The 26,901-nt window shown below is 42.6% G+C and overlaps 2 protein-coding genes across 11 annotated transcripts; one reads left to right on the forward strand and one right to left on the reverse strand.

The window, feature by feature from the left end:
* Positions 1–2,884: 2,884 nt before the first annotated feature.
* On the forward strand, positions 2,885–17,994 carry LOC129184939 (NADH dehydrogenase [ubiquinone] flavoprotein 1, mitochondrial-like). Its single transcript, XM_054781489.1, has 10 exons — positions 2,885–3,130; positions 3,947–4,026; positions 4,094–4,264; positions 4,328–4,511; positions 6,532–6,721; positions 6,810–7,022; positions 7,097–7,263; positions 7,353–7,434; positions 9,739–9,884; positions 9,956–17,994. The coding sequence occupies exons 1-10, from the start codon at positions 3,047–3,049 to the stop codon at positions 10,049–10,051; spliced, it is 1,413 nt and encodes a 470-aa protein (XP_054637464.1). The 5' UTR covers positions 2,885–3,046; the 3' UTR covers positions 10,052–17,994.
* khdc4 (KH domain containing 4, pre-mRNA splicing factor) lies at positions 11,035–26,041 on the reverse strand. Of its 10 annotated transcripts, none has more exons than XM_054781484.1 (14): positions 25,899–26,041; positions 25,462–25,636; positions 23,453–23,581; positions 23,306–23,385; positions 23,160–23,212; positions 22,910–23,088; positions 21,463–21,674; positions 21,330–21,390; positions 21,181–21,241; positions 17,862–18,148; positions 17,230–17,376; positions 16,808–16,917; positions 12,455–12,537; positions 11,035–11,847 (listed from the first exon to the last, which is right to left on the reverse strand). In XM_054781484.1, exons 1-14 carry the CDS (start codon positions 25,925–25,927, stop codon positions 11,618–11,620), a joined length of 1,836 nt encoding a protein of 611 aa, XP_054637459.1. In that variant the 5' UTR covers positions 25,928–26,041; the 3' UTR covers positions 11,035–11,617. The 10 variants fall into 10 exon arrangements, 6 of the variants coding, with proteins under 6 accessions (XP_054637459.1, XP_054637458.1, XP_054637457.1 ...); XM_054781483.1 differs by having other exon boundaries at positions 11,042–11,844; positions 12,455–12,540; XM_054781482.1 differs by having other exon boundaries at positions 11,046–11,847; positions 12,455–12,540.
* Positions 26,042–26,901: the final 860 nt, after the last annotated feature.

Here is a 26,901-nt window from a genome sequence, read left to right on the forward strand (position 1 = left end):
ACCACACAGACGAGGGCCCTCGGTCATGAGGGATGCCCGCTGCAACATCTGCACGTAAGCGGCCGCCGTTTGACGACCCCGAACCACCTGAAGCTCCGGTGTTCCACTGAATGAAAAAGCACCCCAGACCATGATGGACCCCCCTCCACTGTGCCGGGTAGAAAACATCTCAGGTGGGATCTCCTTGTCATGCCAGTAACGTTGGAAGCCATCTGGACCGCCAAGGTTACATTTTTTCCCATCAGAGAATAAAACTTTTTTCCACCTTTCAATGTCCCATGTTTGATGCTCCCTGGCAAAGTCTAAACGGGCACTTTTGTGGCTGGATTTTCATCTTTGTCCTACTCCTTGAACCGAAGAGTCATTTAGCCATTTAGCTTCTTCTTCTATTGTGCACTGGCGATTAGCAAGCAGCTCACACAGTTAGCTAGTTTGCTAGCGACAATTAGCCACAACACAAAACAGCACGAAGGAGATTGGCTGTAATTCAGGGGTGTTCACACTTTTTTAGCCTGAGAGCTACTTTTAAAATGACCAAGTCCCAAAGATCCACCTACTACTATAACTATAGAAAGTATATATATTTACTATATATTTACTATATATGTTGTGAGGTCATTCCAACCTGCAATAAAAGTTTGTTGTTCTGGTGATCAAGACTGGTGCTTGTGTGTCTCACCAAACATTACAGCAGTCCAAAGTATTGCAACCGAGGGCCGCATGCTGAAATTCAAAGGATGCAGGGGGGCACTATGTTGTATTCTAACACGGTGGTCTAGTGGTTAGCATGTTGGCCACACAGTCACAGCCTGGAGATCGGGAAGACCTCCCCTGGGCTTCTCTGTGTGGAGTTTGCATGTTCTCCCCGTGTGTGTGTGGGTTTTCTCCGGGTACTCCGGTTTCCTCCCACATCCAAAAACATGCATGTTAGCTTCATTGGAGACTCTAAATTGTCCATAGGTATGAATGTGAGTGTGAATGGTTGTTTGTCTATATGTGCCCTGCCATTGGCTGGCCACCAGTCCAGGGTGTACCCCGCCTGTCGCCCGAAGTCAGCTGGGATAGGCTCCAGCATGCCCCCGCGACCCTAATGAGGATAAGCAGCATAGAAAATAGATGGATGGATAGTATCAACATTTCAGCTTCTTCTCTTTACATTTTGCCATTTTTTGGGTTACTTTTATTCTGCAATGTGCTGTGCCAATAAAAAACAAGCCAGGGCCGCACTTTGGGCAAACCTGCATTTCAGTAACATTACTGCCCCCTAGGGACCAGTGTAGAATACTACATACCATCACAGCACCTTTGAATGCCTTTTTGTATTTGTAACTTCATTTAGCCATTTTTATGCTTGAATGCTTCATTTCGCCAACAATGGCTTAAACATGCATGTGTTGTCACTAATAATAGGCCTTATTTTCAACCACAAAACAGCATCGTTTATTCATTCATATATTTTTGAGTGAAGCCACCAAATTGGAAGCGTGACGTGGCAAGGGGCGGGACGAGCGTACGGTTAATGAAGGTTTTATGGTGTCAGTAGTTTGACACTGGAACAGACAAACTCAATTTATTTTGTTTGGGAAAAGAGAGCTATACAGTGGAGTGAAAAAGTGTTTGCCCCCTTCTTGAGTTCTTATTTTTTGCATCTTCTTCCACTGCGGAGCACATACGTAAACAAGATGGCCGCGGTGCTCCGTTAGATGCGAGCGTCTTCGTCACATACACAAGAATGCTCAGGCGACAAATATAACGCTGGCCGTTTTGTGAGGTCTGATTTTTTTTTTGAGAAGGCATTTTTGTGATGCAAATGTAATCTTTTGAACGCATATTGTTTTGAGAAGCAAACTCTTGACTTAATTGTCCCCAGCAACTAAGCGAACCACGTTCTTCAGCACAGAAACCTGACCAGAACTGGACTTAGGAGACCAAGTGGAGGTAAGTCGCTGCTGTTGGACTACAATGCTGATGGGGATGTCACATGACTTCATGTCAAAAAATCCAAACTATCCCTTTAACAATATGTAAACCATGCAACGATATCAACAAAGTAATACAATTATTCCCAAAAGCAAAACCTTCTATTGACTCTCATTCAAGCACCCTGAGTTGATAAACAATGTAACGGTATATCAACATATACAACGGATTTAAATAACACAACATAATAAAACCAAAAGATAATTGAATAATGTAGATCTTTGTATTGACCCAATTCTGACGCCACCCTTGGTATCGGTGCTGTCAACAATTGAATAGATCTGCGATCCGCAAACGAATGGAACAGAATGTATTATGCCATTGAGCAGAAAGTCCGCCATGATGGTGAGCAAAACAGGTAATACTTAATATTATATTATGCGGACAATTAACTGAAATTATTTACACAGTGCAACACTTATTTCAGTAATAGCGTTATTAATACATATGATAGACTATAGTCTATATCATCATCATCACTGACTTGTCATGAATTCAACTAATCACCCAGAGAAACTAATGACCTTTAAGCTATATTGCGTGAGAGCCCCACACAATATGGTGGACACTAAATCTACAACATTTTTATGTCTTTGTTTTTGGGAACTTGCAAAATAACAAATCTGGTCTTTTGGATGGTCTATTAGACATTCTGCTTACCATCATGGCGGCCAATCCTGCGCAGGGCGTACTACGGAAATACATGCGAAGTTGGCCGTCAATTCTAGTGTCCTTGGCGCTAGCGTCTAGAACATTCCAATCAACTACACTATACATTACATACAATACATACACATATTTTTTTTATTTATATCACTTTATTGTGTTTTTCTTCTAGCTAAAAGATACCCATTACTTTAGTGTGTGTGTGTGCGTATGTGATACCTCCGTCCACGTAAAGGCGGCTCAAAAAGGATGTGACGCCGCTCTTTAATCCTCTTATGTTAATGAGGCAGTAGCAAAGAAAGAAGCAGCAGCTTCCCCTCCACGTTTCGTGAACAGTTCTCTGTCTGCCAAACAAAAAGAGAAGTAGATTTCCACAAAGAAGTTTTACTTCTGAAACAGAATGCTGAGGTCCCGGATGTTGTGGATGACTGTGAGGTGTCACGTGACTCCTGGTGTCACTTACTGTACTGCTGCTCAGCCACAGGTACACACACAATCATTTACAAAGATAATCATGATTTTCTCAGGTTATAATTTACCAATACCTTTAATATACCAGTACAGTGCAACCTCTGTTAGCGGGTTTTTCAGTTAATGTCGAAAATGTACGTCACAATTTTGCGTCATTGTCCGATTAGCGTACAACATGGCACGCGTCTTGTCATGTTGTGAATATGCCGCTTGAGTCCAACTGTGTTCTTCATGTGATTTTGTAATCACAAAACGTCCTTCTGCGCTAGCATTCTATTAGCTAGTTAAACAAAATGGGAATCGGAAGTTACGTCGCCCGTCCATGATGTCATCAGCGGCTGACGCTCAAACATGCTAACACAAAAACATTTTGTAGTTTTACAATTAGAGCCCTCTAGACATGACATAACACCCCTATAGTCACTTTACACTCCTATTATCCAATATAGTAGACATAATAAGACAAAATAACATGTAAGACATAAATACCGACTCCTGCTCGTGTGTGTTGCTGTAAATGTGTCCCGGTTGCGTGGACAGGAAGTAACATCGGGGGTTCAGAGTTGAGTTTTAGCTTGGCGTGGGTTAGGGGTTATTGGGCCTGTTGTGAGATCATTCAAACCTGCAATCAGAACCTTTTGTTCTGATGAACAAGTCTGGTGCTTGTGTGTCTCAGCCAACTATTGTGTATATGATATTCTTCCAGAACATGCGACTTTGGAGGTTCCACTGTACCTATTGTATGGAATGATATTAGATCGTGTACCAAATGTTGTGTGAATGTATTGAAGTAACATAAAGCTACACTTCCTCTTCTCTTCTTCTGGAGAAGGTGAAAAAGACCAAGTTTGGTCCTCTGAATGACGAGGATCGAATATTTACGAACCTGTACGGCCGACACGACTGGAGGTGAGTACAATCGTGATGAAGGTGTTTTTCTTTTAAAAACGACAAGCTCTCCTCCAATGTCTCTTAGGCTGAAAGGAGCACTGAGTCGAGGCGACTGGTACAAGACCAAAGAGATCCTCCTGAAGGGAGTGGACTGGATCCTGAATGAGGTGAAGACCTCCGGCCTGAGGGGCAGAGGGGGAGCAGGATTCCCCAGCGGCATGAAGTGGAGCTTCATGAACAAACCCAGCGATGGCAGGTAGAGACCAGTATGTCCTATGTCCTCGTATGTTCACACGTCAGGGCATTGTCCACCGTCCAGGCCGAAATACCTGGTGGTGAACGCAGACGAGGGGGAGCCGGGCACGTGTAAAGACCGTGAGATCATGCGTCATGACCCACACAAGCTGCTGGAGGGCTGCCTGGTGGCTGGGAGAGCGATGGGCGCTCGTGCTGCTTACATCTACATCAGGGGAGAGTTCTACAACGAGTCCTCCAACGTGCAGGTAGCAAAATCACTACAGCACTACTAGATTACGTTATGATACAACATACAAGACATCAGGTAATGAAGGCATGTTGTTTCACAATAAGATACACCACATTGCCTTACCTCACTTTGCCTTCTGTCACGACACGATACGATGACATCGCAGTCCCCACCCTGGTCTTCCTTCCAGTTAGAATAGTGCCACGGAGTACTAGGGCCACACTGGAAAAACATAATAATGTGAGATTTTGAGAATAGAGTCATACATTTACGAGATTAAAGTTGTTTTTTTAGCTTACTAGTTTATTTCAACCAAATAAAACGGACATTTACAAAAATGTAGAATTAAAAACAACACTAGTTGAAAATGAGAGGGCAGAAGCAAAGCTTCCCTCCCTCCCTTGATCATATTTAAAAAAATGATAATTATTAAATACACTTAAATACAAATACTGAATACCTGCATAATTAAATATAATGATGATACAAAGTTACACAGTCGCACATTTACGAGACAAAAGTCCTAAATTTACAAGAGAAAAAGTGGTACATTCACGAGAATAAAGTTGTAAATTTATTAGAAAAAACTTGTAATTTACGAGAATAAAGTCATACATTTGCGAGAATAAAGTTATTCATTTACAGGAATAAAGTCATAAATTTACAAGAGTAAAGTCATACATTTCTAAGAATAATCATAAATTTACAAAGAAAACAAAATGTAATTTCTGAGAATAAAGTCATATATTTACAAGAATAATCATAAATTTATGAGAAAAACAGACATACATTTATGAGAAAAAAGTTACGAGAATAAATTTCTAAATTTACAAAAGTAAAGTCATACATTTACCAGAATAATCATAAATTTACAAGAAAAAAGTTGTTAATTTACGAGAATAGAGTCATAAAATTACGAGACTAAAGTCATACATTTATGAGAATAATCACACATTTACAAAAAAGTAGTTGTAAATTTCCAAGAAAAAAATTGTAAATTTATAGGACTTATATGACCTTTGGCCTTGGGCATGTGGAGGGGGCGTGGTAAGGAAGGCGGAAGTGAGAAGGGCTAGCTAGCCATGCTAATGTGTTTGTGCTCCACTGCTGTGTTTTGCTGCCGTTATAAATAAAAAGAGGAAAGTTTCCTTCTTTCCTGAAGAGCGATAGTCCCTCTGACACGTGTAATATTAACTTTATTCTCATACATTTAACACTTTATTCTCCTAATATTACCACTTTCACTTTGTTTCTCGTAAAATTACGACTTTATTATCGTAATTTTTCATGTAAATTTACAGTGTTTTTCTTGTAAATTTATGACTTTATTCTCTAAATCTCAGATGATAATGTTTTTCAATGTGGCCCATAGAACAACTGTGTGAACGGAGTTAGGCTTTTTGTCATACAGTCTCTTTGTCTCGGTGGGTGGAGGCGGAGCCGCTGGCATACACACAGAGTGCAGAAGAGTGTAATGTAGTAGAAATTAAATGAGACATTTAAAGTATATTGTCATATATTTGGTACATTTTTTCATTGTACTTGTCTTAAAAGCAATGCTAAAATCTGATCTCGTCTCGTGACACCCCTAATATATAACATTGTGTAATCTTGCCTTACTTTAAGTTGCATTCATTTTAAGTGGCCTTATTTTGTGTTCCCTTACCGTATGTTGGATGACTGAGCTCCGCACCTCTTAGGGTGAGGCCAGCCACCCTACGGATCCTCGGGCCCTAGGGTTAGATTGTGTCACAATATGACACATTGCTTGACTTCATGTTGTGATGCAACACCATGGAGTACTATTTGATGAGATAAGCTACTGTACAATATGATGCTAAACAATACAATACGCTAAAGACAGAGGCGCCATACAGTGGGGGAAAGTTAGGACAATTCCAAAAAAGGGCCCATGACTGCCAAGGCCCCCCAAAATAGGTAATTATTGGCCCAGAATTCCAGGCGGCACCCGTGTGCATGGCGTTAAGTTGAACCTTCAGTTGTGCTGTGCTACCTGTATTTGTGCCTTCAAACAGGTGGCCATCAATGAGGCCTACCAAGCCGGGCTGATTGGAAAGAACGCCTGTGGCTCAGGTTACGACTTTGACGTGTTTGTGATGCGCGGGGCTGGCGCTTACATCTGTGGAGAAGAGACCGCTCTCATCGAGTCTCTTGAGGGCAAACAAGGAAAACCCAGACTCAAGCCTCCGTTTCCTGCAGACACAGGTCAGACCAAAGACGAACCCTTCTTCCATCATCCTCCGTCGATGTGAGCAGAAATACTGCACTTTCCTGATCTAATGTTTATCTTTAGGGGTGTTTGGATGCCCCACCACGGTTTCCAATGTGGAGACGGTCGCCGTGGCGCCTGCAATCTGCCGCAGGGGCGGAGCTTGGTTTGCCAGCTTTGGGAGGGAAAGGAACTCTGGAACCAAGCTGTTCAACATCTCGGGCCACGTCAACACGCCGTGTACCGTGGAGGAAGAGATGTCCATTCCCTTGAGGGAGCTGATAGAGAGGCACGCAGGTGTGTGTGTTTTTGTTTGCACTTGTTGACGTGCGTTGCCCTGCCAAGATGATGACTCTCTCTGCCTCTCACAGGAGGAGTGAGGGGCGGCTGGGACAATCTATTAGGGGTCATCCCGGGGGGGTCTTCCACTCCCGTCATCCCCCGTCATGTGTGCGACGACGTGTTGATGGATTTTGATGATCTGGTGCGTGCAGAAAGCGCACTTGGCACGGCCGCCATCATCGTCATGGATAAATCGGTGAACAGTAGGCAGAGAAGACACCTCACGGTCAGAGCTAATCTGTTTTTAGACCACGTGTGGTAATTGTGATACTTTTACCCCGGCAGACTGATGTGGTTCGAGCCATTGCACGTCTGATTGAGTTCTACAAGCATGAGAGCTGTGGCCAGTGCACACCTTGCAGAGAGGGTGAGTCTATTTTTCTGGGACCCTCTCATGTCTTCCGTTTAATAAAAGAGCGGTGATTCAATTGCAAACACGCTCGCAAAAGCACCGATTGAACATTAAGGCTTTTCATGTTGAAGACATTTGTGAAACAACTGCGCTGTTAAATACAAACATTGGATGTTGTTTTGATAGATTTGTTGAAGATTACACACTGTGTTCCAAATTATTATGCAAATGATATTTTTCTCTGATTTTATAAATTACGGTCATCATCATTTCCAAGTCATCAGCCTTTAGAGTACAAACCTCCCAATGATAACAGTATTCTGAATCACCCATTCTGTTCATCATTTTCATGGACAGAATTTCTAGGCGTAGCCAAGGCGTCGAGGGAGTCCAGTTCGGGGGCCTTCGGATCTCGTCTCTGCTATTTGCAGATGATGTGTTTGCATCTGTGTGTGAAGGTTCTGGGATGAGACTCAGCACCTCCAAATCTGAGGCCATGGTTCTCAATCGGAAAAGGGTGGATTGCACCCTCTGGGTTGGGAATGAGTAATGTCCCAGGTGGAGGAGTTCAAGTATCTCGGGGTCTTGTCACGAGTGAGGGAAGGTTGGAATGTGAGGTCGACAGGCAGATCGGCGCAGCGTTTGCTGTAATGCGGTCACTGTACCGGACTGTCGCGGTGAAGCGAGAGCTGAGCCGGAAGGCAAAGCTCTCAATTTACCCCCCTCGCTCATCCGGGAGGGGCTCAGAGTAGAGCCGCTGCTCCTTCACATGGAGAGGAGCCAGTAGAGGTGGCCCAGCATCTAGTCTGATGCCTACCACATCTTTCCCTGGTGAGGTATTCTGGGCATGCCCAGCCGGGAGAAGGCCCCCACGGCAGACCTAGGACACGCTGGAGGGATTATGTCTCACAGCTGGCCTGGGAACACCTTGGTGTCCTCCCAGTGGACCTGGAAGAGCTGACCAGAGCAGACTGGCAAGTATGGGCTTCCCCACTGAGACTGCTGCCCCCGCAACCCGGACAAGCGGAAGAAAATGGATGGATGGATGGAAAAACTTGAAATGCACTGTTCCTCATTATTATGCACAACAGAGCTTCGAAGCATTTCATTGGTTGTTAAGAACCGAAAATGGTCATTTGTTGAATTTGCAGCATACTCACTGAAAGTAAAATCTATTTCAATCACTAACATTTGAACAGGCCAAGTTAGATGTTAACATAAGAGCCATTCTTTGATGTTGAGGTCAGGGGAAAAAAGGGGGCAAACCATGAGTTTCTCTTATTTTATGCCCATAACAGCCAATGACAGAGAGGTAGGTATTCTTTGCATCCTGAGATGGTCCATTATCATGCATGAAGGTCATTTTGCAACAGAAGGTATGGTTCTTCATATTGTACCATGGAAGAACTCTACATACTTTGCTGAGGTCATTTTCACACCTTCAATGACCGTAAAGGGCCTACCATCTCTCCCCCAATGATTCCGATCCAAAACATGAGTCAGCCGCCTCCTTGCTGACATCACAGCCTTGTTGAGAAATGCTGGCCATGCTCTACTTCATCCATCCGGACCACCCGAGGTTGCACGGCCCTCATCAGTAAACAGGATTGTTTGAAATTTAGTCTTCATGTATTTGTTGGCCCACTGCAAGCGTTTCTGCTTGTGAGTATTGGTTAGGGGTGGCCAAATAGTAGGTTCATGCATGACTGCAGGCCTCTGGAGGATCCTCCACCTTGAGGTTCATAGGACTTCAGAGGCACCAGCAGCTTCAAATGTCTGTTTGCTGCTTTGTAATGACTTTTTAGCAGGTGCTCTGCTTCTCTTGCCTCCTGTTTGCTGTGCTTCAAGCTTCCCAGCATGCCTTGCAACATTTGATTTGTAAAAGGCTGCAAAAGTTATAAATTTAAAGAAAAAGTGCACTTTTTTTTTTTTTTTACATCATCCACTATCCTTATGCGCTATCCTTTTGGTCCTTTTAAGCATTAGCAGAACTTCTTTCCTGGGGGCACTGATTTGGTACAGAAAGGCACGGTACACCTACCATTAATTTTTCCAAACACAAAAAAAAAAACAACACTTATGTGTGTTTACTTACCTGCTACATTTTATGCTGCCATTTTTACGTTGGCACTGTGAGTGTAGTCAGTGTTTTGTCTTGCCACCGCCCCCCAATAAGACCCAAGAACGAGCAGGCAGCACTAATGTCAAGTGACCTCTGGGTAAGAGTAGCTTTCCGGGTATTCAGACTTCCTAAGAGTGTTTGTCATTCTGTTTAATGCAAGTGATTTCCCTACCTTCTCTGTGTAAAATGCTCCTCAGGAGTGGACTGGATGGACAAAATGATGTGGAGGTTTGTCAGAGGAGAGGCTGCAGTCTCAGAGATAGACATGATCTGGGAGCTGAGCAAGCAGATCGAGGGACACACCATCTGCGCTCTGGGGGACGGAGCTGCTTGGCCTGTGCAGGTGACATCATCACTCATCCAACACACACAACTTGACTTCTAGCGAAAAAGAGCTTTTTTTGCTATCCGCAGGGACTGATACGTCATTTCCGTCCAGTCATGGAGGGTCGCATCGCTGAGTATAACGAGAAAAACACTCCACGAGAGCCTGACATCGAGATGATCTAAATGAAGTTATAAGGGTAATCACTTCAAGACCTGACTGTGATGAGGGAATTTCCACCAAGTAGGATTACTCATTTACAGATGGAATATTTTCATAGAGCATAGAAAACTCTTTTCAACCTTCTACATACGTTTTTTTTAACATTAGAGCCCTCTAGATGTGAAATAACACGCCTATAGTGACCTTTACACTCATATTATCTTATTATATCTACTATATTGGGTAATAGAAGACATATCGAATCTAACAGACTCACACACACATCAGTGTTGCTAGGTCCACCCTTAAGCAACTTTGGGCTTGTTTTTGTTTTTTAGTAAAATTGGTGCAAATTCCCTATTGTTTTGGGCTTGTTTTCAGGAAGTTAGTCGCTTATTTCTCTTGCAACATTACCGTCACATTCGTACACCTAGCCTGCAGTTTGTTTCATTCGATATGCTTACTGCATACCTATGTAGTAATAACACTTACATCCTTATGCAGTACACACACAACCACTAACTTGTGAGAACACTGCAACTTGTTCCATGCTAATGATAATGCTTCGTTAGATACGCACACCCAGGTCTTTGTCTTTGAATGTGGGAGTACAGTGGAAAATTGGTTAGCATCAATTCCTTCCAAAATAATAATGTATAATGTAAAATGGAAATCCATCAGTTTCAAGAAGCCACAAATGTTAAGGCAAAACCTGTTTTTATAGTTTTGCTATTATAGTTTGACATGCAGAAACCAATTGGAAATTGCATATACTGTAAATGATTATTTTCTCGCAAATTTACATATTTATTCACGAGTTTTTTTTCTCATAAATGTACAACCTTATTCTTGTAATATTACAAGTTTTATCTCGTAAATGTACGACTTTATTTTTTGTAAATTTACGAATTTATTCTCGTAACATTAAAAAAATTTTCTTACATTTTCGTAATTCTCCTAAATTTATGACTTTATTCTCGTAATCTCAGATCCACTGTGTATGTATGAATTGATAACGTACTCTTGCAGGGTGACTATAAATATATATATATATGTACAATAATTGCTATTTGATGAAAACCAGAAATGTTAAGCATCCGTGGGTTTTTTTATTTGTTTTTTTTACAAAATCAACATTTTTTCCCCCATTTTGTGATACTTGCTTTTCACAGGACGGTGGCGCGTTTGTCCTTAATAAATAAAACAGCCAATGCGATCCCCCACTTTATTTCCTAAAAGCACAAATGAAATAATGCCTGCACTAACCCGTCTGTACAAAAACAGATGGGTTTGTCCAAGAAAAGCTGATCATGAATGTTGAATGTAATCGCCACATTTTTATTGTTTTTACAAAGACACTATATTCAGAATATATTCACAGCTTCTGTCCCATCAAATAAAAGTGCCATTGCTCATGTGACCATTACAACAGCATTGCTTGAAGTCTATATGAGTCTTAAAAATGTTCATCTTTACACTATACAGCTGTGCAGAAAAAGAAACTTTGCTTCCTTGGACCGAAAATAAAGCAAACGGCGGAACGGTGACGGTGAACATCTGCTACTCCCCCCGCCCACCACCACCTTTCTTTAGGGCGCCATCCAGAAGGGCATAGACTGCGGCTGGGGCTGCGTTTTAGCTCGCGGGGGTGGTGGAGGTGGGCAGCGATAGCCCTGGATCCAGTCTAAGGAGGTAGTAGGGGATGCTCCAGGGTTACCTGGCCCTGAAGCTTTGGTGGCTGAGTGGTCGTCTTCTTCGTCGGAGGAATCGCCTGCATACGCCACCAATCCCGTTTTTATTCTCTTCCCTGCAGGCTCTGCTAGAAAGCGATAGAGTGCCGCAAAAGAAGCACACATGCAAAAGGAAGGGGAGAAAGAGGACAAGAAAGCAACCACAACACAACGGCAGCAGCATGATTCAAATAGGAAGAAGCAAATTAGTTCAGTTCAGTGAATTCAAACAAAATTTATGCCGAGCACAGGACGGGTGGGACATCCGCAAAACCGCCATTGGTTATAGGCCGTCCAATCCGGCGCCACGGGACAGGTCGTGCCCCACCCCCAAATAGTATCCAGCATCAGCCCCAGAGATACATGGAAGAGAAGAAAAACACAGAAAAAAAGAGAAAACACAAAAACAGGAGAGATTCTCGTTAGTGAGAATGCAGACTGATGATGTCATCAGAACGGGACAAAAGGACTGAACACTGGACAACAAGGTCAACGTTCCACTTCAACTATTAGGAGGAGAATCCTGGAAGAATCCTACAAAGCATCAAGGCCAGCTGAGTGTGCTGACCGTAACCTAATCTGCCTGGAAACATTTCACATCCTTTTATCGTAGCCCTGCATCAAGTCTTGGGAGGTTCAAATGTCTAAAATGAGGGGGGGTCCACTGTCAGTAACAATGTGACATCATTCACTTACCCACAGGGCCTTGCGGTGCCCTCCTCTCTTCCAGCTGCGGTCTCACTACATTTACAGGCAACAGGGGTGGAGGCATTAGCTGCCTACTGAGGAAAGATCAAAAGACAGGAGTTACCCGTTTATGTATTTAACACAACAACAAGACGACAGAGTATTTGGGCCACATTGCCAAAAAAAAAATTATGACTTTATTCTCGAAATGTCATCATGTTACGAGAATAACATCATAAAGGCCAAAGGTCACATAAGTCCCCGCTTTTCATAGCTGTCTCAAGCAATGACTGTTACGACATAATTAAAATAATCAGAGATTTCAAGAATAGTCGTAAATTTACGAGAAAAAAATGGTAACTTAATGTTACAGGCATTGCCTGAAACAGCTATGAAAAGGGGGCACTCATGTGACCTTTGGCCTTGGACATGAGGAGGCGGCGGGGTAAGGAAGGCTGAATGTGAGTGCCACAGCTCTGTTTTGCTGCCACGAGATAAATAAAAGCATTGCTTGAAGCTCTATTTTCCCTCTGACACGTAATCTTACAACTTTTTTCATGTAAATTGAGGACTTTGTTTGCGTACATTTACTATTTTCTCATTATATCACAAGTTTTTTCTCCTAAACTTGCGACTTTCTCGTAATATTACGAGCTTTTTCTCATAAATGTACAACTTCATTTTTGGAATACAGTGTTCCCTCGTTTATGCGGGGGACAGGTTCCCAGAATGGCCCGCAATAAGAGAAATCCCCCAAGTAGCCAACTTTATTAGTTTACAATTATGTTTTACGGCTGTAAAACCCCTCAAATGCACTTTATACACTTTTCTCAAACAGACATTAATATTTCTCTCTCGTTTAAACACTCTCGGAGTTCAAATTTAGTTTGAATTGAAACAATAAATCTGCAAGCTTGGACACAAGAAATGATTATGTGACTCACGCGTATCCACTCGTCTGTAGCGTTTTTGTATCCTTGTTAAAACTTATTGCCCCTTCATTTAGCCGGTTAGCTTTTTCTTCTTCTATTGTTTATTGGCGGTTAGCAAGCAACTCACAAAGTTAGCTCGTTTGCTAGCGACTATTGACCACAACAGGAAACGGCACGAAGGAGATTGATTGACAATGGTCAGGACGCAGAACACAATGGGCGGGTTGTCCCTTAGCCGATAAGGACTCTTGTGTCTCTATATTTAGCCGAATGTGCTCGTCAGGCACGTAAACACATACTGAGACAGGTGAAGCTGCACGCGTCTCCAACACTCACATGAGTATACAACACCCTCTACTGGTAGCAGTAGTACATGCAATAACAGACACATACAACAGAGCACTGATGGATCGCTCCACAGCGATGCACAACACAATACGTGCTCATACGCTGTTAAAAAAAATCTGCAAAACTGCACTTCAAAAAATCTGCAAAACAGAGAATCCCCAAAAGGTGAACCGCGATGTAGCGAGGGAACACTGTACTACAACTTTTTTCTCATAAATTTGCAACTTTATTCTCGTACATTTACCACTTTATTCTCGTAATATTACGTTTTTTTCCTCATGAATTTACGACTTTATACTCAAAATGTCTGATTTTTTCCCCCCTCAATGTGGCCCTTGTACTCCGTCGTACAAAAAGACTTGAACTGATTAAAAGTAAAACACAGCAGCAGGGAATATGCCCTATGGCAACACTGGTCAGGGTTACAGTCAAACAATACATAAAAAAAAAAAACCCAAAAAACGGCAAAGGGGTTTTCAACAGGTCTTTTGAAATTGTATTAAAATGTAGTGCAATTTCTTTTTATTATTAAAATTAAGAATACTAAAAATGTAAGTAAAGAGCATTGCTACATACAAACAAAAATGTAAAAAAAGAGAAAAAGTACTGTAACATTTTGTTGTCTGTATTTGGCGCACACTGGAAATAGTTTGGACACCCATGTGTATGCTAGAAAGTACAATAATCCCTTGTTTGTCATTCATTGCTTCCACTGAGATAAGTGCATTTCCGCAAAGCAGGATTGCTTATTTATAAATAAAATATTTTTGTAGTTAGAGCATAAAAAACCTGTTTACGACCTTGTAAATACACGTTTTAACATTATTGGAACCCCTCTAGACAAAAAGTAACACATCTGTAGTCACCTTTACGCGCCCATTACCCAATATAGTAGACATATGGAGAGAAAATAGGACATTTAAGACATTAACAAGACATGATTCACATGTCAGCATTGGGAGAGTTCCTTGGGGTTTTTCTGCTCTGTACAGTCCTTCCTGTGGTGGCTATTGTCTCATCAGTGTAACATTACTGACACCTAGTGACCAGTGTAAAATACTACATATCATCACAACACCTTTGAATGTGTCTTATGAATGCCTTATATTTGTATTATATTTGTATTCATTTAGTCATTTAGCCATTTTTATGCTTAGAAATGCTTCATTTAGCCAATGCACAGAGTGATGTTAATTTTCAGTTAATTTTCATTGATTGTATGATTAATTATGGTCTCAGGCCATAAAAATGGCTAAATGAACTAAAATACAAATATACGGCCTTCAGAAGACGCATTCAAAGACGTTGAAAACATTTAGGACATTTAGAAAGTCGTAAACTGGTTTTCTATGCTCTAATTATGAAACTATTCAAGTTATAAAAAATAAATAAGGAATCTGGTCCACAAGTGGCTCAGGAGTTAGAGCAGGTCTTCCAGAAACCAAAAGGTTGGTGGTTTGATCCCTGCTTCCTCCACTTATCCTCCAGTGCTTTGGGTACCTCAAAAAGCACTATATACTGTAAATCTCTATTATTATTCTATTATTCAATATAACTTTGGATAAGTTTCAGTCTGGTTTTAGATCGCAACGCAGAACTGATACTTAAAAGTTCAGAATGACATTCTTTTATCTCTTGACTCCAAAAAACCTGTGTTGCTGGTGATGCTTGACTTCACTGCTGCATGTGACACGCTGGACCAGGCTATACTCCTCCAGCGTTTGGCCGTTTATCAGTTGTTCAAGTCATATTTGACTGACAGGACTTTTGCTGTAACAATTCATGATTTTGTGTCTTCCACTGCTCCACTCTGGTGTGCCACAGGGATCCATTCCTGGCCCAGTCCTGTTTGCTTTATATTTGTTGCCCCTCAGTTAAGTTATCGTCAAGCATGACCTTTTCTTTCATTTTTATGTCAACGACCTCCAACCTTATTTACCAGTTGTCCCAAACAATCCTAACACAATGGATTCCGTTTTTAACTGCATTGGAGACATCAAGAAATGGCCGTCACATAACTTTTTACATCTGAATGAGTCCAAAACTGAATGCATTTTATTATCGCTGGTGCTGTTCCCGATATGGACTCTCTTGCCCCCATTGTAAATCTGTGATTAGTAATCTGGGTGTTAAGTTTGACAGCTACGGGAACTTTGGCAAACATTGTTGGAACTAGTTTCTTCCAGCTCTGCTTTCTGCCTAAAGTGAAGCCCTTTGTTCGTCGGAGAGATGTTGAAAGCGTCGTGTGCGATCATTAGTTCTCGCATTGACTACCGTAATGCCCTGTATGTATGTTGGTAACTACCAGTCTTTATTCAACCGCTTACAACTGGCACAAAATGCTGCTGCACAGCTTTTGACCAGCACTCGTAGACAGAGCCACATCACTCCAGTTCTGCGCACTCTGCACTGGCTTCCAGTCTGTTTCAGAGTTGATATTATTGCGGACCATCACGGACTTTCATCTGTTTAAAGCAAAACTGAAGACTCAATTGCTCCAAAGTGCATTTGGCACATGAGACACTCTTTTAAAATGTTATAATCTTTTAATACCTTTTATTTATTATTTTATTTGATTCTTCTTGTGTTATTTTGCTGTTTTTTCTTGCACTGTTGTACAGCACTTTGATTCAGCTACAGCTGATGTAAGGGGCTATATACATAAAAGTTTGATTGATTATTATAATCCTACTTCGTGGAAATTCACTTATCACAGTTGGGTCTGGAACCAATAACCGCGATAAACGAGGGATTTGTTTCAGCACCGTGGCGCGGTTGTCCCATAGAACCACACAATGAACGGAGTGAGCCCTTTTGTCAGTCATACAGTTTGTTTTTCCCTCAGGGGTGGAGGCGGGGCCACTGGCATACACACAGAGTGCAGAAGAGCGTAACGTAATAGAAATTCAATTAGTACTGTAGACTGAAACATATTGTCATATTTTTTACATTTTTTCACTGTACTTTTCTTAAAAGAAATGTTAAAATCTCGTCTCATCTCGTTCCCGTAGACACAATCTCGTGTATCGTCTCGTGAACTGAGTGTCTCTATGTACATCTAGTCCAACAGAACTTTCAGTACCTGTCCCTCTCACTCGGTGGGCCAGAGGAACTCGATGATGGGGGTCCTGTAGTCTCGGGGCCGCCCGCTGAGAAGCCTGCACCTAAATTAGTCATATGAATGGGTCCATGCTATGAGCAGAAAAACACACAGGCGCCATTAGCAGACATCCTCTACTGGACTAACTTACTAACTTAGTGGCCACAGTACAAAGTAAACAACACTTTCTTGTTACTGCTTACCAAGTGTGACCAACCTTTTCCCAGGTCACAATTAAAGACACTTTCAGCCTATTACAGAAAAATATATACTGTGTATTGCAACTAAGCCAGCTGTTGGAAACGGTGGCTTTAAGTCAGACACACTGCTAATACACAGGAAGTACAGCAAGTCACACCAAATCAGAAGCAATAGGCACAAGAAGACTTCCGTCTGATGCTCACCTGATATCCAAGCAGGCCACTGTCACACTCATCCGGCACTTCCTCTGTGAAGCGTCTCTTCTGAGGCGGATTGGCCGGGATGGCGGGAGGCGGTGCTTTGGGCGGCGCCACAGCTGATGGAGGAAAGGACACGAGAGGTGGAACGGTCTGCGCAAAGAGAAGAAACGCCGACTGTTTAATAGAGTATGATCACCAATACACGCACAATGGTTCAGCGTTAAAAATGTGAATAACATTTTTTAAAATACAACAAAATGATAGGTGCAGCATTAGAAAAATGGGAATAACATTGATGAAACAATAACATCAAAAGTACAGAATAAAACATGGGAATAACAAACACACTAAAAATCACAAGGTGGGCATTAACAAAAGGAATAACATTTAGAAATAAAAATTGGAATTGAAATTTTTTTTGACGAATTACATTTAAAAAAAAAAACAGAATAAAATTAAAATGTGCGGCATTAGAAATGGGAATGAAATTTGATAATACAATCAAAAGGAGCAGCATAAAAAAGGGGGGGGAGTTGGGAGGCGGGACCCGTCACGTACACAACTGACTGTATTGCAATCGCTCCTCCAGTCCCCAGTCACATATCTTTAAATAGAAAGCAACAGGCACTCCCCACCTGAGCCACAGGAGCTGGAGCAGGAGCCGGGGCAGGAACAGGGGGCGGAACAGGAACAGGCGCCGGACCCACGGGCGGTGCGATATTTATAGTTGTTCCAGGTGGATACTGAGGGAGAACACCCTTGGGTGGCACGGGGGGCATGGGAGGGGGAACAGAGAAGGGTGGTGGTGGAGGGTGGGGCTGAGGTGGGGGCACAGGCAGTGGAAAGCCCGGCTGAAACCCAGCTGGGGGGTAGAAGGCGGGCTGTGGGGGCATCCCGTTCACGACCGGGGGCGGTGTAAAGCCTGGAAGGAGAAAATAGCAGTACAGAACATTATATAGTCCTATATGTTTTAGTCGCCCCTTGGACTGGCGTCGACATATGCGGTTGTCACACAGCCGAAATGGAAACCAAACTAGTCATTGCTTGCACATTTTCTTGCCGGACACATGAGAAGAAAGGGTGGTGATCAAGGCTTTTTGAACCTACGCATTTTGTTGCATCGTTTTCCTCCAATTGTGCATATTTTTATTTTGATTCTTCTGTTTGCATATGATGCAAAATGACAAAAAGGATCACATTAGAGCTCAAATGATGAGTTGGAGCAGAACACACGCTTGAACAACCTGATTGTGACAGGGCTCCACATTACAGGCAAGTCTTATGCCAGGCCAGCTGAGAATACAGTCATCCCTTGTTTAGCACGCTTAATTGGTTCCAACCCAACCGCGGTAAGTGAATTTCCCCAAAGTAGGATTCAATATTAATAACGGGAATACCGTTGTAGTTTGAGCATAGAAAACCTGTTTATGTCTTTTAACATTACTAGACATGAAATAACTCCCCTATAGTCACTTCTACACTCCTGTTTTTCTTTGTTTACATCACAATGCACATTCTACAGGATCACTGCAGGGACATAACAGAGGGCCACCGCTAGCATAGCAAACTACCGAGCTAACTAGTTAGCCTCCCTGGTTTTACTTATTTAAACAAAAGAAAGTCAAACGGAGTGGGTAAGAAGGACAAAGAAGCCAAAAACTTTCCACTTCCACACGGAATGAGAGGAGAAATGTTTTTTCACTCGGTCTCAGCCATGGCATGTTGGCTCGGCACCATGCAGTGTGGAAGGTCATGTAAGCTAACGTCATGTCTCATAACATTATTGATGCCTAGTGACCACAACACTACATACAACTTTCAATATTTTTGGACTAATAATAGGCCATAGTCAACCACAAAACAGCAATCATTTCTTAATTATTTGTTGGAAAAACGCGATACAGTGAGGGAGCGATATTCGAACCGTGATGTAGCGAGGGACGACTGTAGAGGAGAATAGGAAGATGTTGCCTCAACAGAGCAATAGGCGGCCAACTTTCTGCTATGGAAGCAGGTGCATGTGGGTGTCAGTAACTAGAGGTGGGAATCTCTGGCCACCTCACCATTCCATTTTTTGTGATCAATAGTTTGTCCATTTTTTCACGCATCATTTTTTTCTAGATGTAACTTCTTTTTACTCATTGTGTACTACTAAAACAAAGCATACTTGTAAAGATCCACAAGTAAAATAAACATGAAACAGATGAATTGACTTCCATGATCTTTGAATAACTGGAAGGTTCCATCTACCAACATATTTGCACACAACCAGCAGGAAGAGTCAAGTGCACCAGTAGCAGCACGTATACAATGAACAAACTTCAGCATATTCTGAGTAACCAGCATCAAAAAATCTGCCATTATTCACAAATAAATAATAGATTTCTGAATCTTGACCATAGAATCTCTGACAAAATACAATTTTTGCTGTATAGTCAAAAGCAGCTTTCACACAAAATATAGATTTCAGTACCAGCGGCATACAAGAATAATGCTTGCAGATGTCAGTATATTAGGAATAACCAAAAAAAACAGGCTGCAACTTCAGCTGGCCGTTTTTCTACCCGGTTCGGGTGGAAATGTGCTATGTGGTTTCTCACGTTTGTCGTGTTCCCAAAATACTTGAAGATTGTATGACAAAGCCTGCATAGTGTCTGGCTCTTGTCCCGCTCATGTTTACCTTCAACTGTGTGAAAGCCAAAGTGCTTCCCAGACGCTCGCTTTAAATCCAGCGGCTGCGGGTTGGAGTTTACGCTCAGCCATTCTGGTAGAGTCCTATGTGCACCACCATAAGCTGTCCGGGTGGCACTTCTGCTTTCTGTCTTTTTGTTACGTTTTTTTTGTTTTGTTCCGTCAGCATCGATTGACATTTATGAATCGATTAATAATCGTCAATGTACGCATTGCGATGTATCTAAGAATCGATTATTTCCGCCACCCCTAGTTGACACAGTCGTCACTCGCCGCTTCGTGTGGGAGTGTAATGTTTCTTTTGGTAGGTTCCATGTTTATATAACCATAAGACACAATATTCTGTGTGCCTTGAAAGATCAGTCAAAATGGTCTAAAATGGCCGCGACTGAAGGGGGTGTCTTTTGAAAAAAGGCTGGGAGAAGGCCTGTCATGATAACAAATTTTGCTGGTCGATAATTGATCATTTTACCCTTTTTTAAGACCATTTTATCATTCAGTGATGACTGTCATGTCACATTTGAGCCACTAGATGGTACTCAAGTGTAGTGTATCTGTGTGAGGCACAGAAGATGCCTACTATGGCACTTCCGAATCGCGGGGCGTCACCACTTCACATACCTTGGGTATCGCGAGCTCACGCTGACCGGCACTATACATCGCTCACAAACGTCCCAGCAAGCGGCAACCCCCGGGACGAATGCTCCACAGCACATCCACACTGGAACGCTTTTGTGCTTTCAGTCATCTTAGCATTTGCTTGCCAACTGCTAGCTAGCAGTCAGTGTATTCAATCACTACGTAGCTAGCCCCCGCCTCCACGTACTGTGACAAGGACGCTTAATAGCTGACAGGAGGCTCACTCTTTCCCTTAATTTGACTGTACAACCAATGCGCTCAGACACAAGCAGAGTGAACCCTCTTGTCATCCAGCCTGTGTGCTACAGCGAGACAACAAAATGTAACAGGCATACGTACATGTCGCACATGTCAATTTATCGGGGCGTCAAAATTATCGACCTCGTTTTTTTCTATCGTTGAATTAATCGTTTTATCGATTATTGTCACAGGCTTAGCTGGGAGTGAATGAGTTACTATGTTGCCTTAACTTAAGAAATAAAAAAAGGCAACTCACAAAGACGTGTTAAAGCTAAAGTCATCAACAATCGATAGAATAATATGAATAATAATCAGGATGAGTTGGTCGACATAGACGGACCGCCTTCAGAGAGTTCCACTGTATGACAATCAAGTCATTCCTACCTTGTTGAGATGGCATCACTGAGCTCATTTGAGTGAGGAAGCGGGAATACTCTGCGTGGACCTAATGAGAGAAAACACAGCCTCTTAGTGGTTCAATGACCAATTCAATGAAATAGTGGAACATTTCACAGAAGCAGGACTTCACTCACAGTCTGAAGCAGGTTTTGACACAACGTCTTGGCTGCTGCAAGACCCTCTGGTTTGGGATGGCTGTGGCAGGAAATGGAACATGGAATGGACTTGGGAGGCTAACAGGCAGACTGTGGCTGGTGCAGCACCCACCTGATGTAGATGTACATGGGCTCAAACGCCTCTCTTCCAGACGTAGGCTCCAAACAGCCCGAGCCTTTTCCCCTGAGGAAGACTTTGGCCCCGGTTTCAGCCTGGATGTGCTGCAGGTACGAGCAGCTGGGACCCTCCACACGCTCTTTGACCACAAAGCCCGGGATAGCGTGCTCCAGGCCCACAAAGATTTTATCTTGAACGTAATGCATCTGTGGAAATAGGCAGCAAATATGGTTACAACAACGTCCACATATCAAAGCTTAAGCATTTATAAAGTGCAAAAGAATACATGGGTACAGCTAACTTTTCTCCCCCCTTCAGCAAAGGAAGGCTTTTATTTTTTCCCCCCAATCACTAAAATATTTAGCAGCAACAGAAGAAGGAAACATCAGCTTGACAAAGTATTTCCACTTAGTGGCCGCGCTGGACTTCCGCTTTCTCTCATACCGCAAGAACGGTTTGACGGACAACTTTAGTGGTTTTCAAACCGTGACTTTTTCACAATGTGGTATACTTTGGAACCATGCCTACTTGGAGCACACAACTACGGTGCGTTCAAGGACCCGCGAACAAAGCGGGAATAAACGCTAAGCAAAACACAGTGAAACAAGTCAACAAAAACATTACAGTACATTATTTTTCCAAAAAAACGACAGCCCTTATCTCTAAAATTTATATGAGTTTACATAAAATTCAATGTAACATAAATTTTGGTGTATAAGCCACAACCACTAAATTTAGAGGAAAAAAATGATTTGTTCTTATATAGGCCACACCGGAAATTGCAGGAGGTCATTACTCAATGTACCAGTCTTACTCACGGTGCCATCTTACAAACTTTAAACTCATCACACAGCAGCTTAACCCCCAAACTTATACTTCAGAAATATAAAAACATTCATCAATACGAGTTTTAGATGAGAAAAAAAACATTTTGAGTGTTTCCATAACAGATTTCGGTTGAGAAAACCATTTCAATAGAGGAGAGCATAGAGCGTGTATAAAATGGCGCTGCAATGCTGCTTCTGTCCATCAGAGGGAGCCAGAGGACCCAGAGCCCAAAGCAAAAAGAGGGAAGCTGACGTCATAGCAGTGCCCTAACGAATGCGTTGCTCAGATGCAATGCCTTATGGGAAAACGTTTTTTTCATTTTAAAGTTATATTGGGATGTTTTTATATTTATATTTACACTTTTTGAGTATTAAGTGCTGTGTGGCGAATTTAGTGCTCTAGAACTTTACTGTTCTTTTGATAGATGACACCGTGAGTCAGACTGACATGTTGTTATACTGTTCTCTACACTGACCTCCACTGCCTTGCAATGGGTTGGCAAGCTTGTTAAGAGTGCACTGATAGCTCGTGATAGCTACGTAGCTACCAACAACCCGATGGTTGGAGACCCCTGACATAACCTTTGGTCATACAGATAGAAGTAACATCTTACCCCGGTCTGGAAGTGTGGTTTGTGGGGGGGCATTGGAGGCAGTGAGGGTGGAGGTGGTTGCTGATAAACTGTAACTGACGGCACACCGGATGAGGAGAAAGAAGGGGACGCTGAGGACGTTGCAGTTGCCGCTTTCACGACCCCATTGGTGATGATCTCCTTGATTTTGTTGACAGCCCCTGTAAAAGGTGCAAACAAAATCAATCAATCAGCCTTTCTGATAACATGACATGCATTCGAGGATACAGACGGTCCACAATATCCCTCGTCTGCCCTTGAACGTGCAGATACAGCGGCCGATCCCTGAGAGAAAAGAGCAGAAAAAGTGTTAACACATCAATAATAAACACGATGATGAGCAACTTAAGGTAGCGGTTGAGAGACGAGGCAAGTCACCCTGGAGGCGCTTTGCTCCGCTCCTCTGGGGACATGTAGCGACCTCTGGTTGACACAGCAGCACCGCTCACTTTACTGATCTGGAACCACACAATCACCATTGATTATCAGCATTTTCGTCAGCGTCATCCACGTTGAGACGCTGACCTCATCCTGCGTCTGCCCTCGCGTCAAGAGATTGCGGCAAGTGATGGGGACGTCGTTGATCTCAACTTCTGCCACCACCAGGTCATCTTTGGTCTTTGCAGGCACCAGAGGCTTCCCAGTGGCCAGTGCCTGTCGGTGATCAATGTTTACACGCAATTATTAGTGATTAGGAATTCAGACTCTTTCAAAAAGGTTCTTACGGCTCGGCTCACTTAAACGTAGGGATGCGTACCAAAGCTCAGTGTCATACTGGCACCGGTGTTGGCATAAAACAGTACTAACCTGAGCGAAAACTAAGTAACTCTTGGTGCCAAATGAATGTAGACTCAGCCCCTTGCAACAAGTGCTTGAAGGACATACTGTATTTACTGTATGCAAAGAACACAACACTCCGTCATGATCGACCAATCACGGTCACAGTGAGGTGCGTTCACAAACCCTGGAATTGTGAACATCAACATTACAACACAAGCATGTCGTTACGCTCACTTCACTTTGCTTCATTAATACAGGACTCTTGTATGTAGGATTACATGGGCAAACACCGTTGTAACCTGTGGTGAGCAGTCAGGGCCAGCAAAGCCTTCTCTGCTGGCCTAACCACTACCAGAGGCACCGACCTACATTTCAAACTTAAATTGCAGTATTTGCTACATTAAATGATATGAATTTATTCCCAACAGTCTAACAGCGTGTTTCTTGGCTGCAGTGCTTCCAGCGGCAATGTGTATGTTAGATTTATTTATTTTTTGTCCAATGAGATTTCAGCTTCTGTGCGTTGCTATAATCAATGTAATCTGCCCAGGGCCTTCAGAATTAAGATTCCGGACATCTTGGCGAGGTTGCGGTCACTTACGCAGTAGCAATGGGGCTGTTTTGCTTTTTTTTTTTTAAAGCCAATAAGACTTCTGACTTGCCTCAAAGCCAGCTTGCAGACCCCCAGTTCTGATTGGCTGATCAGAGCAAAACTGTTCTACATGAAAAGTCACGCCCACAAGCTTTTATATTTTTGTAGCACAATTAGCAGCCAGCAAAATTTTTTATCGTGACGGGTCGACATGCAATATTTTCGTAGTTAAAGCGTAACCTGATCATGACTTTCTAAATACACTTTCTTAACATTATTAGAACCCTGCAGACATGAAATAACACCTCTATAGTCACCTTTACACTCCTGTTATTGTGTACGACGCATTGCGCAACTCTTAGGCTGCAGGGACTCCAGACAACAAGCTAGCGAGCTAACCAGTTAGCTTCAAATTTATTTCTTCTAAACTTAGTAAGCCAAAAAATTACCACTTCTACACGGGATGGGAGAAGAACTTTTTTTTCAGTCTATCATGTCAGACATGATATGATGACTTCATGCAGTGTTAAGGTAATGTAAGGTAATCTCTCAATGTTTTGTGTCATTCCTACTGACCAGAATACTACGTATCACTTGTATTTCAATATGTTTTGACTAATAATACACCATAGGAGGGACAACTATATAACTTCTACACCAGTGATAACTAACTTTTCATCTATCTTACATCTTAAGGGACTGCTTTCAACACAACGCGAGCTGCAGCGCTGAGACGCTGTCTTTATTCTCCAGCAGATATCTGCAACTGTGTGTCGGACGGACGGCACGTCAATGAGCGCCACACACGGGAGGCGACAAACGACTGCGATTGGCAAAACCTATTGGCAGCAACACCTCGCACACGGGAAGCGACGAGCGGCTGTGGCTCGTGGATCGCCTTACATTATCATTCATTAGTGGCGAGTGCCTATAGATTTTTTGCTTTAAATGTGTTTAATACGTGTGTGAGGCACATTTCTGTCATGCAACCTCATCATCCCAAAAGCACACATGTCCTTTGGTCTCGCGTCCCTTCAGCTTTCCCTATAACTCAACCAATTTGGAGTAAAATACTTGATTCTAGTCTATTTACTGTCATATTGTGTTGCCTTCTTTTGCTGCCTATCGTTGTCAATTGAGCGACCCGGTTAAATAAAGGTACCTTATCAACAAATCCCGGTGTGCCTATCTGTGACGGCTTGAGTTTGCCCTTGGCGATCAGCATGGCGTTAATCTTGGCGGCCACGGCAGCAGCAGCGTCCAGAGCCCCGGTGGGTGCAGCCTCGGTCGCACCTCCAGAACCTGGACCCGGCTGGTCCCACTTGCTGGTGCGGCGGCTAGGAAAAGAGAAGACACAAAGACTGTGTTTACACGGCGTTAACGACAACAGCACTGTTTTTAGGCTGGCTGCTTTAATGTAACAATAACAAACACCATTCCATATAGTGATGTATTCATCGTAAAAGCGAGCGAATCAAAAACAAGCTAACGCTAACAGTCCTCCATGATTACATAAAATAGCTAGCATTGCTACACTGAATATGTACGGCGGTCAAATAAATGGTGATTATTATCACTAAGTTCCTCGGGTACACTCACCCGCCGTTTTGACTTCCGCCAAATGACATATATGTTGTTCAAAAAGTTTTTTGCGATATGTCTCTGCCTATCTTTAGCACGCGTATGATTGTAGCACCGCTCTGCCGGCTAAAGCTAACCAACACAGACGCTTCCGTCTCCGGTGAATAGGTTAGTGCCACCACTGCACACTAGAGGGCGCCAAAGGCAACGTTGTGGTTTTCTCATTTAGGACCTCACCTGCTCGACATTTGACGTCGTCAGGACGCGTTTACTTTTCATATCCAAGGACATGTTATATTTCCATCTAAAACTAGTACAGGTAAGTTTGAGCAACACGTTTGCTCACGTTGTGACGCTTTATCCGTTTCAGCTGTACTCAAACATGAAAGATATTAACTAGACTGTTTAAACAACACCTGTTCTTTTTAAGCCATTACCCTCTAATGATTGTAGCTGACTGTTTTTTGTCCATACAGTCTGTATAAATATGTGTTTTGTTGACTAACACCTAGGTTTTATGTGTGAAACTGGACAAGTTTCACAAAACTAGGCAAAAGTGATGTTAAATGCTCAGTTGTACGTTGATTTGTCCTTCGTATTTTTTTGCATCATTTCCTGCATGTAAAACTAAATTATTGCTTATAAAATGTGTTTTGTGTTAACATTTTTGGGTGTCTCGAACGAATTAATCGGATGTACCTTCTATTCTATGGGAAAACTTTTGGTTAGAGTCAGACCTCTTGGAAGGGATTAAGCATTAACATGTACCAGCTGACCCTTTACCTTTTATAGTAAACGAACTGGAAAAGTTAATAGAGATTGTAAAATTCAGTCAGAAATAAAAAGCATGTAGTGGCATGTAATGATGCGGTTCGCCTGTAGGTGTCACTGTATATCTCTTGCACATTTGAGTCCAAGCCGCCAATTTTGAGTCTTTGTGCACAAACATACGGCAGCCGCTGCTATTGCGAGTATGCTTCACCCCCACCCAGGTTCACCGTGACAGGATTACCTGAGACTG

Source organism: Dunckerocampus dactyliophorus, chromosome 7 (genome assembly GCF_027744805.1).
Source record: "Dunckerocampus dactyliophorus isolate RoL2022-P2 chromosome 7, RoL_Ddac_1.1, whole genome shotgun sequence".
Lineage (NCBI taxonomy): Eukaryota > Metazoa > Chordata > Actinopteri > Syngnathiformes > Syngnathidae > Dunckerocampus > Dunckerocampus dactyliophorus.